The following is a 17,932-nucleotide window of genomic DNA, read 5'->3' on the forward strand; positions in this document are numbered from 1 at the left end:
GAGAGCTTTTATGTGTATAAATTCGGGTTAAATATCCGGCGCGGGATCAAAAACGAGAAAGCACACTTTTCTTTCCGACTGCGGTGGTGAGAGGTCGTAAATTACATTTCGCAATAAACCAGACTACAAATTGAATATTAGATTGGACTTATTCACGATGGTGTCTGAATACGGCTTGGTTTACATTCAACATGATAAATATCGAGACATCGCCGCAAGGATTAATCGTGGCCCTTCTATCACGTTAGTCCTCGGCCTGCGTCTTTGTCTTACACGTATCCCAACGATAATTCGCCCCGACATTCGGGATTAAATTATGCCACAAATTGACATATTCGGTAATTACGGAAGCTGGATCAAAGTTGGACTAATCACGGCCCAGCGGCGACGCGACCGCCACTTGCCAGGTTCGTCAACCTTTTAGGGCCACTTCAAAGCCAACTGGACACAAAAAGAGCTAATGACGATTACGCATCAAAAGTAACGAAGTTATTCAAGTGGACATTGCTAGGCGCCACAGAAAGACTAGAAATCGTTACGGAAATATACATTAGTATTCAAACAGGTGATAACGCCTCATAAAAATTATATAAATGTGCGACGTTATCAATCAACATGTTGCTTGTCACGTGGTCGGCTTGTAATAAAATTTTACGACCGCTGCAAACATGCTATAAACTAATTTGTTTGTTTAAAAGTCGTATAACTCTCTTAGTTATCTATAGTACGACAGTGTTGAACAATTTTTAATGTTTTGTTTGAAGTTACATTTCTGGACGCTCTAGTCCGCCTAGAAACCTCTAAAAATGAAGCGATCGCAACAGATTTTAATAAATGCCGTCCTTAAATTGCCTACGAGCTTCGAATAAATTTAATTTTCTCTACACAGAATCCAGGCCGGCTCTTTTAACTCTCCATAAGTCAAAAGTGAACGCTCCCGCTATTGCCTTTGACTCGTAGCGTTAATCATGTAAATCGTGAGGAAAATACGGCGTTCTTGATCGACTGAAAAATGCACGCAACAGCCAAACAACTTAATCAAATTAGTCCGAAAACAACTTTTATGGACACGATAAATTTTGAGTGGCGACTTCCATTAATTATCCGGATCAGAATCAGGCGAATTTAATAAATAGAAATCTTGCTGGTGGCTGTCTTCAAGTGAAAAAAATACGTCCGGGAGGATATATGTTGGTATTGTGTTGAACATGGAGGCTGAAAACGAAATGGAACAATGGAAAAACGTAAATTTTATTTGGAAAAGCGTTTTCCTAAATTTTGTGGGAGGATAGTCAAACTTAATGGCTTGGTTTTATTGAAGGAAACAGACCAAAATGAGAGTTTTAGTATTCAGACATAAATTACGCTAGATTAAATGGGAAACTCACCTGAGATACATGGTCCTTGGTTCGGGATGATGTTTGTGTACCTGAAAACAAAGTCGTGCGTGAAACATTATATTATTTGTCGAAGTTGGCATTTTGGGTTTTGTTAATTGGGTTAGGTTCGAGTCAAATTTGTGTAATTACGCTGTAAATCTAGTAACGTGAAGTAGGGTATTAATTAACACGAGAATACAGATTGTTTTTCGTGATGTATAAAATTCGTAACATAAAAATTCCTTGTAACAATCCAGTAAACAGACATTAGTTCATTAAAATGCCTGTGCGCTTAATTTATTTACATATCAGGGTGTAGCCACTGAAATGTGTATGAGCATCGTCACGGATCTGGTATGAATTCCGATAGTTATAGTTTCATATCTACCCATATCTACATGCAAGTACGTTTCTCCTGGGAGGTCCTCTGTATACAAAGACCAACAATATCAGACCTGCTTAATGTGCTTATTAACGCTAAATAATTGACGTGTGTTCAAATTGTTGACGTAGGATTAAGGCTGAGCTTTTACCTGTTTTGGGGTTGCGAACTAACTTTGTTGTAACATTTACCCGAATAATATTTACGTTTCGTGACCCCTAGACTACGAAAAAATAGGTCTTCCTATGCGTCAATTTTTCCGTTACAACGCTTTAATTGTTCTGCAAGTACATCTGCCAACGGTACTTTTTTTTTCAGTTTTAAGTTACCAGGTTCTGTGATTCGTTTCCTCGACAAAGTTTAAATTTTGGGGAAATTTTCAAAACGATTAATTAAATTTAAATATAATTAATATTAATTATAATGTTTAAATATGATAAGCATCAATATATGATAATTAAACCGAAACTCGTTTAAAAAAAAATTATAAATTTGTCTAATCATCCCCACCAATAATGTGATGACGTCACTTCAAATTTATGCATAGTAAATGGGTTTTAAATTGTATACAGTAACATAGTCCTACACATGTAGTTTATGACTCCGTGTTGAATTTTTATCCGAAACGTCCAGATTTTTGGAAAAAAAAATCAAAATTATAAAACAATATTTTGCAATTTAATTTTGAATTTGCAAAATCGAATACTTTGAAATCTTGCAGATGTTTTAAAGTCATGATAAACATGATACATTTTTTATTAAAATATATTTGCTTATCCCCTCTAAAAAATTTATGACGTCACCTCAAAATTTTGCAGAATAAATCCTATCTTAAATGTATAAAATATGATGAGTTTTTATACTTGTGATTTATCACTGCATTAATATTTTTTTAGATTTGGTTATACAGGGTGTCTCAAAAAAGTTAATGACTGAGTCAATTTGTTTTATTGAAGAAATCAAGAATAGCAAAACTGAATACTTTGAAATATTGTAGATGTATTAAAGTTTTTGTAAGCATGGTAACTTTTTCGAAAATTTGATTAATCAAATATGCGGCAAATCGAAAATCGGAAAAACTGAAATTCACTAATGCAAAAAACAGAAAATCGAAAAATACAAATCGTAAAAATCGAAAATCTAAAAATGGATAACCAAAAAATCGAAAATTCAATGAATCAAATACAGGAGGTCGATCGAAAAGTGGAAATTCACAAACCTCAAAAATCGAAAAATCGAAAATTGAAAAACGGAAAAACCAAAAAATCGAAAAGTCAAAAATTTGTAATACTGAAAATTTAAAAAACCAAAAACAAAAATTAAAGACAATCGAAAATTAAAATAATCAAAATATATAAAGTAGAAAAAATTGCAAAGCCTAAAAACTGAAACGAACAGAAAAATCGAAAAAGTAAAAAATTGGAAAAACAAAAATTCGAAAAATCTAAAATCGTAAAAGTGGAAAATCGAAAATCTGAATAAAGAAACTTGGAAATTCTGAAAAGCGGAAAATAGAATATCGAAAAATTTAAAAGAAAGAAAATTGAAGTCTAAAAACCGAAGAATGGAAAAATTAAAAATCAAAAATTCGAAAAATCAAAACCGAGAATTTCAAAGATTTAAAAAGGAAAATCGAAAAATCAAAAATCTGAAAATTGAAACTCGAAAATTCGGAAAATCAAAAAGTAAAAAAATTGAAGTCTAAAAGCTGAAGAATGGAAAACTGAACAATTGAAAATTCGAAAATCAAATATCGAAAAATCGAAAAGCCGAAAAATCGAAAATTTGATGAATCAGATATGCGAAAAACAGAAAATCTGAAAATACAAAACTGAAAAATCGAAAATCTAAAAATGGAAAAACCGAAAATTCAATGAATATAATACGTAGGTCAATCGAAAAACCGGAAATTCACAAATCTGAAAAATCGGAAATTTGCAAGATTGAAAAACCGAAAATTGAAAAATCAAAAAACCGAAAAATGGAAAATTCAAAAATAGAAAAATAAGTAAACAGAAAATTCGAGAATTCATAATATTGAAAACTCTAAAAGTCGACAATTCAAAAATCGAAAAGTAAACAAATTTCAAAGCCTAAAAAGTGAGGAACAGAAAAATCGAAAACTCGTAAAATCATAAAGTGGAAAATCGAAAACTGGAAATTGAAAAATCGGAGATTGGAAAATCGAAAATCGAAATATCGAGAATCGACAAATTAAAAAACCGAAAAATCGAAAAATTAAAAAATCGGAAATCGAAAAATGAAAAAAAAAACGAAAATTCAAAAATCGAATAATCCGAAACTAAAATAATAAAAAGTGGAAAAGTAAAAATTGCAAAGTCTAAAACTGACGAACAGAAAAATGGAAAAATTAAAGAAAAACGAAAAATATCTAAAACTGGAAAAATCGAAATGCTCAAAAATCGAAAATTCGATTAATCAATATTCTAAAAATCGAAAAAACGGACACAAATCCACAAATCTGAAAAATCGAAATATTGGGACTCGAAAAATTAAAAAAACCGAAAAATTGAAAAATCCCAAATCGAAAAATGAAAAAACCAAAAATTCAAAAATCAAACTATCGGAAAGTAAAATAATCGAAAAATGGAAAAATAAAACAAATCGCAGAACCATAAAAACTGAAACAAACAGAAAAATCGGAAAACCACAAAATCGGAAAAACGAAAATCGAAAAATCGCAAATCGAAAAATCGTAAAATCAGAAAATGGAAAATCGAATACTCGAAAATTGAAAAATCGAAGGTCGAAAAATAAAAAAATCGAAAAATCGAAAAATTTAATGATCAATGGAAAATCGAAAAATCGAGAATAGAAGAATTAAAAAAACGGAAAATTGAAAAATCGGAAATCGAAGAATTAAAAACGTAAAATCGAAAATTCAAAAATCAAAAAAATCGGAAAGTAAAATATAATCGAAAAATGCAAAAAAATTGCAGCAAAGTCTAAAAACTGACCAACAGAAAAATCAACAAATCGAAAATCCGAAAACTCGAAAATTCAAAATACCGCAAATTTGAAAAATCAGAAAATGGGAAAGTAAAAAAATCGAAAAGTTGATAGAAAAATGGAAACTGAAAAATCTAATTAGATGAAACGGTTGGTCGAAAAAACGAAAAATCAAAAATCGAAGTGATCTTTTTTTGAGACAGCCTGTATAAGTAAATCTAAAAAATACTACTGCAATGATAAATCACAGGTACTGACTCATCATATCAAATTTTGCCATGACGTCATGCATTTTTTTGACGAAGATAAGCAAATATTCTCGATTTTAATAGAGCAGAATAGGTTTTTTTTTTCTAATTTTATAAGTTACGGAAACTAATAGCACATCACAGATATTGCAAAAAAAAATAGGCTCAGGTTCCGACTAATTGACAAGATTTCAAAGTATTCAGTTTTGCAATTCTTGATTCCTTCAATAAAATAAATTTACTCAGTCATTATTTTTTTGAGTCACCCTGTATGTATAAACAAATCCAAAAAATATAAATGGAATGGTAAATCACAAGTATAGACTCATCATATTCTGAACATTTTAGATAGGGTATTTATAAAATGAAAACTAATTCAGAGTAAGAATTTGGTCAACACGTAAATTTCGTTGTAGTTTGAGCCTACCTACAAATTCTGCCCTTGGACGATTTGTACAGCCTCCTACCGGCAAAAACGATCCGCCCATAGGCTCAAAACATTTGCGTGCGATTGTACGATGACGTTAGTGTCACGTGAGCTACCTGATAAAAGTAGGGCTCTTTTCATGAATTTCTAATTTATTATTAATAAATATTAGTGAAAATTTGTTGTATTAGTACTGTGAACACGAACGAAGATGGATATTTTTCCGAAAACGACCGAAATCAGAGTAAAACGATTGAAATTGGTTGATCAAAGCTATAATACAATTTCACAATATAAACAAATACATTTTAAATATAATTAATATTATTTATAATGTTTAAATATGATAAGCATGAATATACGATAATTAAACCGAAATTTGTTGTCCTACAAGTCCGAAATTATTAAAAACAAATCAATTCGTTTAAACAATGTTAAATTATCCCCGAAAATGTGCATTTTCCCGGCCAAAATATGAAAAATAATTTTTGCAATCTCTCGTGACGTACGATGACGTCAATGTCACGTGAGCTACTTGTATAAAGGTCACGTTTCGCGGTCCTTTGTATTCAGTATTAATTTCTGTTTGATGACGGCAAGATCGTCGCGTCATTTTGGCGTAAAAGTGGAGCGTTTTAGCGAATTTCTAGTTTATTATTAATACATATTACGGAAAATTTGTTGTGTTAGTGCTGTGAACACGAACGAAAATGGATATGTTTCCGAAAAGAATCGAAAACAGGGTAAGTACGATTTCAGTTTTAATTTATCGGATTCCGTGATTCGTTTATTCGACAATGTTTAAATTTTGGGAAAATTTTCGAAACGATTGAAGTTGGTGGGTCAAAGCTATAGATTTTCGCGATATAATTAAATAAAACTTAAACAGAATTAAAACAATTCATAATATATAATAATATGCAATTAAGATGGCGTCTGTCAGCAAAGTTGGGTTAGGAAGCGATCCTACTCAAATAGTGAATAAACAATGTAATAAATGCAAAATTGAAGTTGTGCATGCATTTATCCGTTGCGTGAAGTGTGATGTGATGTATCACAAAAGTTGTTTGCAAGTGATGCAAAAAAGAAACAAGAAATGCACTGTGTTGTCTGATAACGAAATGATTTGTGATCAGCATGGAATTGAGCAAGAAAGCCCTGTAGTCCCGGATATCACCGCTTTTTTAAACAATGGTAACTTTTTCAATGTACTAAATGATTCGATTTTAAGAGCTACAGCTCCATTAGTTGCTGAGGTAGAGAAACTTAGGCAAGAGGTCAACGACCTCAAAAGCAGCAACATTGATTTAGTTAGGCTCTTAACTGATTTTTCTCATAAACACAACACTATGAGACATCCATCTTCGACATATGGCACGATACCAGAAGTGTCTGCTGTTAGAAGCTTCAAGAATAGCCAACAGTTAAAACAGCACAATCATCAAAAGTTAACAACGTCTACAGAAACGAATGATCACGTGGTTGGGAACATAGAAGAAAATCACCGAATAGAAGAACCCAGTCAACATAGGTTAACTACGAAGTCAACTGAAACAAGAACTTCATTGTATCGTTTAAATCAAAACAACAATTTTCCCGATGCAACAAAAACTGAATTATCTCCCTCATGTCCCACTTCGTTGAAAACTTCTACTAAATCTTCGCTAATAATTGATACTGTACCTATAGTTGATGATACCAAGAGTACTACTAGTGAAAAACAGACATTAACGGTCGACACTGTACAGGATGATTTCCATGAAGTTCTTTCTAGAAAATTCAAAAGAAAATTTCTACGCGGTAAAGCTAAGTTGCCAGAAGGGAGTACATCATTAAAAGCGGCACCAGGTATGTCTCATATCTATATTGGCAATGTGGAACTAAATGTTAGATGTGAAGATTTGGTTGACTATTTAAAAGGCAGGTTTCCTAATGAAGAAGTTATCATTAAAGCTCTACCCAAACGTGAGAACGCTAAAAGTAAAGCTTTCCAGATTTCAGTCGCTAGTGAGTTGTACACTTCTCTCATGAAGGAAGAAATATGGCCAACTGGTATTGTAATTAAGAAGTTCCATTTTTTATCAGGAAAGAAAAAAGAAACAATAACCGGGGGGAATGCACAAATGAACAAAACTCAGCAGAAGGAAACAGCACTTTCTCAGTTTATTACCAAAACACAAGAGGCATCAGAAGCAAACTGAAGGATCTATATTGTGCTGTTTTAAGCGAAAATTATTGTGCCCTAGCATTAAGTGAAACGTGGTTATCTCCGGAAATCCAAAGCAATGAAGTTCTTGACAGTAGATACATAGTGTACAGAAATGATAGAAACAGTGAAAACAGTAATAAACAAAAAGGTGGTGGCGTCCTGTTGGCAATCAACAAGAAGTTCAACTCCATGCAATTGACTTGTGTTAATTCCCACGTTGAAGAAATTTGGGTAAAAGTTTCACTTCCTAATAAGGATCTCATTATCGGCTGTGTTTATATTCCACCTAATTCCGTATTGTTAAAATATTCTGATCATGTTCAATCTCTGCAAAGCATATGCGCTATTCATTCTAACTGTGATATTTTAGTGATAGGCGACTTTAACTTAAGTAATATTGAATGGATGCAGGTACCTGATTTTGATGGTCTGCTTCCTACTAAAATTTCAAGTGAAACTGAGACGTATGTTTGCGACAATTACTTCAATCTATTTTTTCACCAGTTTAATAATGTCAAAAATTTCAAAAATGGAGTTCTAGACTTGTGCTTTTCAAACTGTAATGGAGTTGAAATATCACCATGCGAGCCTATGTCAAAGCTCGATCATTATCATCCCACCTTTATAGTTAACATAGATACCTGTCTTGGTAGTCCATTGTTTAGGACAATGGAAAGCTATTACGATTTTAAGCGTGCAAACTACTCTGAAATCTGTATGGCCTTATTCAGTATTAATTGGTTAACGATTTTAAACTGCTCTAATGTGGACGATGCCGTCAGCATCTTCTACGCTAATCTGCACTCTGTGATCAATATGTTTGTGCCGGTTAAATATAAACATACTAAAACCTACCCCAAATGGTTTAACAGCGATATTATTAGACTTATTAAAGAAAAAAAAATTGCGCATAAACGATATAAACACACAAATAACAAAGTTGATTACTTGACTTTTGATGCTCTTAGAAGGTTATGCAAACTACACATAAATGAAGCGTATGAGTTATATTTAAACAATGTGGAAAACGATCTCAATGTCAATCCAAAAAACTTTTGGAAATTTATTCGAAGTAAAAGTCACAATAGTCTACCTCTACCTATGTATCATAATGGATTAACTCTAGAGAATCCATCAGATGTGTGTGATGAATTCATGAATTATTTTTCATCTGTTTATGACAATAGCGGAGCCATAAAATCCGATTTCAAGTGTAACCAGTCTATTTGTTTAAGTAACCTATCTATTAGTGTCGCCGATATTCAAAATTCTATTGATCAATTAAAGACCAACAAAGGTCCTGGACCTGATGGATTACCACCTTCTTTTTTTAAAAACTGCTGTGAACCTTTAGCCCTGCCTCTACACATTTTATTCAACCTCTCTCTTCAGAGTAGTATGTTTCCATTATCGTGGAAACTTAGTCATGTTGTACCAATTCACAAATCCGGCTCGGCTTCTTGTATTAGAAACTATAGACCCGTATCAATCCTCTCATGTGTAAGCAAGATTTTTGAAAAGATAATGTGGAACAAACTATTTCCCCATTTTAAGAGTGTGATCGTGGTGGAACAACATGGTTTTTTCTATAGGCGATCCACAATTACTAATCTACTTGTGTATGTCAATTCTGTGCTCGACGCGTTGGGAAGGGGTTTGGAAGTACATTCTGTTTATACTGATCTCAGTAAAGCCTTCGACAAAGTAAACCATTCACTATTAATTCAAAAATTAAAAGCCTATGGAATTTCTGACAGTCTATTAGACTGGTTTTCTTCTTACTTGTCAGGCAGAACGCAACAAGTGAAAATCGGAAATTGTCTTTCATGTGTACAGAGCGTGCCTTCGGGGGTACCTCAGGGATCCATACTGGGACCATTACTGTTTTCAGTTTTTATTAATGATATTGGGGACAAATTTAAGTGCAAATTTAGCCTATTCGCAGACGATCTAAAAATCTTCAAAATAGTCACAAACATTACTGATCAGAAAGAACTACAATCTGACATAGACACGTTAAGTAACTGGTGCAAAACTAACAAAATGTTTCTAAATCGTGACAAGTGTTTCATAATAAATTTCAGTCGGAAGAATGACCCATCACCCCCACAGTATAATTTAAATGACTATCCGATAACAATTAAATTTTTGGTGAAAGATCTGGGCATATTATTGGATAACAAGCTATCATTTATTCCACATTATGATTATATAACCAACAAGGCCAATAAAACTCTGGGTTGCATCAAGAGATATAGTAAAAATTTTCACAATATTCAAACTTTTAAAAAGCTATATCTATCGCTTGTTAGATCAAATTTGGAATATGGATCCGTCATCTGGGCACCTCATTACAATTTTCATATTGATAGAATTGAAGCAGTACAACGAAAATTTATTAAATACTTACAGTACAAATTACCCCTACAGATTAGTGATTACCAGACGTATCTAAGTTACTTAGGATTGTCAACACTTATAGTTAGAAGAGAATACAGTGCTATCAACTTTGTTTTTAAATTGTTAAATAACTATATTGATGCTTCAGAAATCATTAGTTTAGTCAAATTCCATGTGCCTCAATACCATGCTCGTAAAGTTCCGTTATTCAGTATAAGCAAAGCTAAAACTAATTACTTGTTATTTTCACCAATGAATACTATTCTTGGTTCGTGCAATAAATATTGTGATCAGGTTGACTTTTTCAAATCTAGGTCTGCAAACTCTTTTAAGGCATCTTTAAAGCGTATTTTAGAATGTTAGTTTTTTGTTTTTGTTGTTTTCTCTTCTTTTTAATATTTGCTTATTTATAAGTAATTGTAAGTTTATAAATCTATGTAAAGGTAATTGTATATTTATAATTCTATGTAAAGGTATATATCCGTTAATAAACATTATTATTATTATTATTATTATATAATAATTAAACCGAAATCCATTTTCCTAAGAATACGAAGTTAGCAAAAACAAATTAGTTTGTTTAAACATTGTTAAATTAACCCCGAAAATGTACAATTTCTGAGCTAAAATATGAAAAATAATTTTTGAAATCTCATCGTGACGTACGATGACGTCACTGTCACGTGAGCTACCTGATAAAAGGTCACATTTTGGTCCTCTGTGTTTAGGTTTGATTTCGGTTTGGTGGCAGCAACATCAGAGCTCCATTTTGGCTTAAAAGTAGCACGTGTTCGCGAATTTCTAATTTATCGTTAATAAGTATTAGCGAAAATGTTGTTTTAAGTGCTGTGGACACGAAGGAAAGTGGATATTTTTCCAAAAATGCCTGATTTTTTTTGAAATTTGTTATTAATAACATGCATTCAGCACTGATAAAGTACGGCTTTAGAATATACAAAGTACTGCGTTCATAATTCACAAAATACCGCATGCATCATTTTTAAAGTACGGCGTCCAAATTTACAAAAACGGTGTCCTTCACCCATGCTATCAAACCCTAGTCCTCTCTTTTAATGGCAAGACGCACTCCAGACCTCCTCGTATTGTTTGGTTCTTGCTGCGCAACAGCAACGAGCGATCACAGTCATCGCTCTTTGGCGGCAAACGTGGAGAAATTTGTATATTGTAACTTTTGTAATTGAAGCATTTTGTACTGTATATTGTATGTGTTACTAACTTAACTTGGGTCTTGCCAATTTAGCTCCAGTGGTGCAAATGCTTTGTTTTGACGGTGCATTTGCTTGGGTGTTAATTTTGCAACAGTGCATTCTTTGGTTCCGAGACTGAATTCTCCATGTCGTCAGACGCTCTGGCCTGGGGGGTTCTGAAATCTTGAAAATCGCTCGTTGGTGGCCGACGTGGAGCAAAAAAGACTTTTGTAACTCAACTAACTTTGTTAACTTTGTATATTTAAGGAAACAAAAATATATTACATTTAATTTATTTTTCATAAGGACAAATGTGAAGACAACAAATGTTTCCTTCATTTTCCTTTTTTTCCCCGCCAACGTCACTTTTCCATTATAAACATGTTTTAAGTTTCATATTGTGAAAAGAAGTCTACACATATTAAAACAAAAAGGCAAAATATAAGCCCGCCCACCCGCCCCGTCTCAATTGTGATGATTTTTTTTATTCGCCTTGAATCAGGGGGGCGAACCTTGACTGCAAAATGCTTAGTTCGTTACAAGAAATTAAAAACATGTTTTTGAGTATCGTGTTGTTCAAACAATACTATGTATATTAGGAAAAAAGGCAAAATATCAGCCCCGCCCACCCACCCCATCTCAATTGTAATGAATTTTTTTATTCATTTCTCGTAGAGAAATAAGGATTTTGCAGTTAAGTTCCGGTCTCTTATCTCACGACGAATAAAAAAAATCATCACAATTGAGACAGGGCGGGTGGGCGGGGCTACGTTTTGCCAGGTTATTCTTAGTATGTGTAGACTTATTTCGACAACAAGATACTTAAAACATGTCTAAAATCCTTCTGTGTCTATAAAGTTGAACATAATCTTTTTTGGCTCTTCACAAGCTTTTCAAATCAATTCCTGTAATTGGGATTTCTTCTTGTTGAAATCAATTATTATTATTATTATTAACAAACAATACAAGTAATCTTCCGACTATGCGTCATTTGAAATCGAATTTACAAAGGATAGCGTTTAATTTCGAGTAATTTTTATTGTTTCGTAATAATAGATGGTTTGTCAATTTTTTTTATTACAACTATTGTTCTGATAAAAAAGCATTGTTGGCTAAAAATAAAAAAATATTTAAAAATACAGCTTTTACTTGATCACAGACACACGTTAGTTACTCTTAGTAAACAAGTCCAATGTTTTAAAAATGTCGTTAAACAGAAACTCCGCTATATGTTTTGACCAAAGGAAATCGATGTGGGCAAAGTCAAATTCTTCGCCTGCATTGCTGGGAACAGACACTGCCAACTTCTCACGACTACCCAGTTCATTAAGCAATCGTTGGTTGTTCTAAAAAAAAAAAAATCACGATGTTGTGTTCAAGCGAATTCCCACGGACCTTTTCCAAATACAAGACGTCTTGCTTTCCGTAAAACAGACCCACTGGAAATCGAACTTTCCCCAAATCGTAGACAGGCGGATTTTCGGTACCATAAATTTCGGTATTTTCGTCTGCGCCGTAGTCAAATTTTTGGAACTTTCCGTCTTTTGTGAATTGCAGATACTGTTCAAACTGATAGATTGACGCTCCGCTCGGCCAATAACTGAGAAAAACAAACAAATTTTCCTGGGGAGTACTGTCAGTGAAAACGGGTCTACACACGAATTTGACTTACAGGAGCAAGCTGCTTGGTTGGTCCAGAGGATATAGTTAGAATATTGTAACATATTAGTGGTGCTAGTTTACAAAGGTATTTGTCAATGGCGTGGATTATTGTTTCGTAAAAGAAAAGACCTTTGATATTGCAAGCTTTCAAAATTTGCTGAAAAGTCTAAAGTGATTTTGATTTTGGTTGTTAGTCGTGACTTACGATTAATGGAAAACCCCAAGGTATTGCAGACTTTGTGTATTCTACGTCGTCTAGATAAACCACTGGTGCTAATGCGATGAAACCCTTGATTAATTGGCTAGCTCGGTCAGAATGTTCCGAGGCGAACATGAAAGTTAAAGTAGTACCCATGGAATATCCCACAACAAATACTTTTTGGTCAGTTATTGTAGCAACGAATTCGAGTTGAATTCTCAGATCCTCATTAGCCAAAGTATCCAAGCTAAAATTTTTCTTTACACGCCAAACCATCATGAAACAACTATATACTACTTATAATTCCAGTATTCGGAATCTTCAACTGTCAAGACGTCGTGTCTATTAGTATCCTTACTTCCTCTTAAGGTTCCAACCCACACATCATAACCTTTGTCTACGAAATTGAAAGCTACCAGCCATTAGTTTACTTAGTTCACTTAAACTAGCAACAATACCAAAAGATTTGTTTCCAGTGCACACCCAAAATTCCACGTTACATAATAATCCATACAAAAAAAAGACCGGAGCTTTTGTTTTCTGTCGTGATACTTTACATGACGACATTCTGTACAATTCCAAGTGATATCCATCGTCTGTTCTTAAATCAAACGTCTCGGTGTCATATCCATGTCGACTCGATATAGTTATCTAAAATATGAACCATCAACTCGACGTGATTCACTTCCAAAACCCATACGAGATTATTATCGGGCGAAATGTCAGGGTTGTAGTAACAATCACTGTTAAAGGCGGAAAAGTAGTAAGAGTTAACATCGTAGCAGGCATTGTTGGCAAAGTCCGTCGCGACCCCACTGTGGACCAAAAGTAACACTAAAAATTTGAAGTAGAATCGCTTTAAAAAAACCATCTAACTAGAGCCGATTTATTTTGGACAAACTTGTCAAGAACGAGTAGTGTACCTGGAAAAAAATTCGTATGACTATATATTTTATTCCAAGCCGTTGTCAGTTGTATGGGCGGTAATAAAACAATTGTGTGCAATTCCATTGTTCAATTCCAGAAACGTCACGTCAAAAAATGCGACAAATTTGACGTGTGCCCAAATTTTTGACGTAGCTGATCTTTTACCTGTTTTTTTTTTTGTTGGAACTTTTGCCCAAATAATATTTATTTTTTCTCCAACACGCAACGCACACCCACAGCACAAAAAAATGTTGAAACCTTCGTCGACGAAACGGTTTTGGTTGTTTTTGCTCGGGAAGATGCCAACACGGTGAAACGGTTCAACATTCGGTTTGATTCTAATTTCAATAATAACGCCTTAGCAACAAAGCAAAGGCGGTGTAAATCTGATTATTGTAAACAATGAAAATAATCTTTAGCCTACTAGCTGATCTAAAATATAATTTATAAAGGATTTTAATGTCGGGATATTTTTATTACCTAATCATAATAGTCAGTCGTTTTTACTACAACTATTGTTCTCGTAAATCAAAACTTTTTTATTGAAATAAAAAAACATCAAAAATATGTCGGAGCGGTGACCTGATGCTTGTCGGGTTTCCTTTGGAATGGAAATCGCGTTTTTTGGAAAACTTTTGGAAATTATTTTCCTAATTTTGTAGGTTATTTTAAAAGTAGAGCAAAAATTGCATTATTATTCTATGAAAACCCCTCTATATAAAACAATATTTTTTCCTTTTTGCTGCCGTTTTAACAGTTTTTGGTTTTTTTTGAAAATTTTGGAAAAATATTTTGTCAATTCTCTCGGTACTTGGCAAGTTTAAAATGCGAGCGCAGCGAGCACGTTCAGGTGTAATTTAAAAAATCATTTACTGGTGTTCCTGAGAAGCTAAATTATCAAGAAAAATTTTTTTAATACTTACACTATGACCCTGGGACTGAAACATTCTGAATTGGAATTGGAATCTAATACTAAATAATCCTTAGAATGTCCAGAATCTTCAGAATTTCTAGGATCGTTAGAATCTTCAGCATCTTTCAAATCTTGATAATCTTTGGAATCCGTAGAGACTCGGAATATCCGGAATTTCAGGAACCTTTGGAATTTTTATAATCTTTAGAATATTCGGAATCTCCAGCCTTTGAAATACTTCGAATCTTCGAAATCTTTAAAATCTTCAGAAGTAGTCAACATTTTTTGTATCTTCAGAGTCTTTAGAATCCCTAGAATCTCTAGAAACTTTGGAATTTTTGAATTTTTGAAATCTTTGTGCTCTTCGGAATCTTCGGAGCATCGAAGAAGACTTAAAAGAATCATCACAGAATTCCGGAATATCTGGAATCTTTGAAACTTTTGGAGTCTCTAGAGTCTCGGAATTTCAGGAATTTTTAAAATTTCTGAAATCTCTGGAACCTTTGAAAATTTTTTTTCGTAATAATCATAATCTTCAGCCTTTTTGGAGTCTTCAGCCTTCGAATTACGGGGAATCTGCAGAATTTTTCATCTTTTTGGAACGTCCAGAATTGTTAGAATCTTGGGAAATTTTTAGAATCTCCAGTCGTCAGAATCTTTGGAATCTTTAGAGTTTCTGGAATCTCTAGATCTGTGAAGATCCGGAACTTTTGAAATTTCTGGAGATTCTGAAATATTCGAATTTTCATAATTTTTAAATTCTTCAAAGTTGTTAGAAATTGTTGTTTCTTCGAATTTTCAGAATCTTCGAAATCTTTAGAATCTTCAGAATCTCTCGATTCTTTAAAATTTCTAGAATCTCTGATACCTTCGGAATCTTTGACATATTTGGAATACTTGCACAAATTTTTCAGGATCTTCTGAAAGTTCAAAGTTCTCAGATTTTTGGAATCTTCAGCTGCGAAGTACTCAGAAATTTCGGAATCCACGGGATATTTTTAAATTTTTGAAATCTCTAGAAGCTTTCAATTTTTGTAATCTTCACAATCTTCGTAATACTCAAAATCTTTAGTCTTTTTGTAATCTTCAGCCTTGGAACTACTCGGAATCTTCAGAATCTTCGAACTCTTTCAATGTTCAGAATTGTTAGAATCTTTGGAATCTCTAGAATTTTCAGATTCTTTAGAATCTCCAGTATTCAGAATTTTTGGAATCTTCAGAATTACTGGAATTTCTAGTCTCGAAATGTCTGAAAACTCTACGAGTCTCGGAATATCCGGAATTTTTGAAATTTCTGGAGTTTGTGAAATATTGGAATTTTTATAATTTTTAAATTCTTCAGGAACTTCAAAATTGTTAGAAACTTTGATCTTTTCAGAGTTTTCAGAATCTTCGGAATCTTTAGAACCTTCAGAATCTTTCGACTCTTCAAAATTTCTAGAATCTCTGGAACCTTTGGAATCTTTGACATCTTTGGAATCCTCATAATTCTTCAGGATCTTCTGGAACTTCAAGGTTTTCAGAATCTTTGGTAAAATCTTCAGAATTTCTAGGATCTTTAGGATCTTCAGAATCTTTCGAATCCTCACAATTTCTGGGATTCGTAGAGACTCGGAGACTCGGAATATTTGCAATTTCTGGAATCTTTGGAATCTTTATAATCTTTGGAATATTCGGAATCTTTAGAATCTTCAGAAGTTGTCAAAATTTTCTGAATTTTCGGAATCTTTAGAATTTCTAGAATCCCTAGAAATTGAAAGTTGGAAATCCAGAAATTGGAAATCGAAAAAATTAGAGATTCCAATATCAAAAATTCAAAAAATCGAAATATTTTTTTAAATATTGAAATTTCGAAAAATCCAGAAATCAAAAAAATGGAAAATCGAGAAATCGAAATACACAAAAATTGAAAATTCGAAAATTGAAAAACCGAAAATCGTATAATCGAAAAAATTTGAAAATTATAATATCAAAAATTCGAAAAATCGCAAACTCAAAAAATGGAAACTCAAAATTTCTAAAATGGGAAAAAAGGAAAAGTCGAAAATTCGGAGAGTGAAACAATTGACGAATCAAAGAATGGAAAAACTGAAAAATCGAAAAGTAAAAAATTGATCGAATATCAAAAATCGAAATATAAAAATTCAAAACTCGAAAATGCGAAAAAACGAAAATCGAGAAATCAAAAATTTGAAAAGTGAAAAAAAGATCGAATATCGCAAAATCCAAAGAATTTGAAAATCGAAAATTTGAAAAACTGATGAAACGAAAAATTGAAAGTTCGAAAATCCTGAAATCGAAAATCGAGATATCGAAATCCGAGGGATTGAAAGTCGAGAAATCGAAAACTTGAGAAACCAAAAATTTGAAAAAAAAAATTCGAATATCCAAATTTCGAAAAATCCAGAAATGGAAATATTGTGAAATGGAGAAATCGAAATATAGAAAAATTGAAAATTCGAAAATCGAAGAAGAATCTTTAGAATCTCTTGAATTCCGGAATATCTGGAATCCTTGAAACTTCTGGAATCTCCAGAGTCTCGGAATATCATGAATTTTTTAAATTTCTAAAATCTCTAGAACCTTAGAAATTTTTATAATCTTCAGAATCTTCGTAATACTCAAAGTTTTCAGCCTCTTTGCAATCTTCAGCATTCGAAGTACTCGGAATTTTCAAAATTTTCGAACACTTTAGAATGTTCAGAATTCTTAGAATCTCTGGTAACTTTAGAATTTTCAGAATCTTTAGAACATCTGGAATTTCTAGAGTTTCGAAATGTCTGGAAGCTCTAGCTAGAGTCTCGGTATATGCGGAATTTTTGAAATTTCTGGTGTTTGTGAAACACTGAAACTTTTATAATTTTTAAATTCTTCAGAAACTTCAAAATTGTTAGAAAATTTGATCTTTGCAGAATTTTCAGAATCTTTGGAATTTATTAAGAAAAATTCAGAATCCTCGGGACCCTTAGAATCTTCAGAATTTCCACTGTCTTTAGAATCTTCAGAAA

General features: G+C 32.9%; 2 protein-coding genes across 3 annotated transcripts in view; both read right to left on the reverse strand.

Moving 5' to 3' along the window:
- LOC135136119 (somatostatin receptor type 2-like) overlaps positions 1 to 17,932 on the reverse strand; it is a 356,309-nt gene that overhangs the window by 32,358 nt on the left and 306,019 nt on the right. Inside the window, exon 5 of the mRNA XM_064065251.1 lies at positions 1,389 to 1,429. The gene's annotated coding sequence lies outside the window, so the exon portion shown is untranslated. The remainder of the gene's footprint in view (positions 1 to 1,388; positions 1,430 to 17,932) is intronic.
- LOC135136117 (lipase member K-like) lies at positions 12,272 to 13,977 on the reverse strand. Of its 2 annotated transcripts, XM_064065247.1 has the most exons (8): positions 13,785 to 13,977; positions 13,543 to 13,735; positions 13,382 to 13,496; positions 13,091 to 13,331; positions 12,896 to 13,042; positions 12,619 to 12,846; positions 12,389 to 12,569; positions 12,272 to 12,335 (listed from the first exon to the last, which is right to left on the reverse strand). In XM_064065247.1, the coding sequence occupies exons 1-7, from the start codon at positions 13,953 to 13,955 to the stop codon at positions 12,390 to 12,392; spliced, it is 1,275 nt and encodes a 424-aa protein (XP_063921317.1). In that variant the 5' UTR covers positions 13,956 to 13,977; the 3' UTR covers positions 12,272 to 12,335; position 12,389. The 2 variants fall into 2 exon arrangements, with proteins under 2 accessions (XP_063921317.1, XP_063921318.1); XM_064065248.1 differs by lacking the exon at positions 12,272 to 12,335 and having other exon boundaries at positions 12,379 to 12,569.

The sequence above is a fragment of the Zophobas morio genome, unplaced genomic scaffold (assembly GCF_036711695.1).
Source record: "Zophobas morio isolate AGI-343-1 ecotype UQ-CSIRO unplaced genomic scaffold, CSIRO_AGI_Zmor_V1 ptg000026l, whole genome shotgun sequence".
In the NCBI taxonomy this organism is placed as follows: domain Eukaryota; kingdom Metazoa; phylum Arthropoda; class Insecta; order Coleoptera; family Tenebrionidae; genus Zophobas; species Zophobas morio.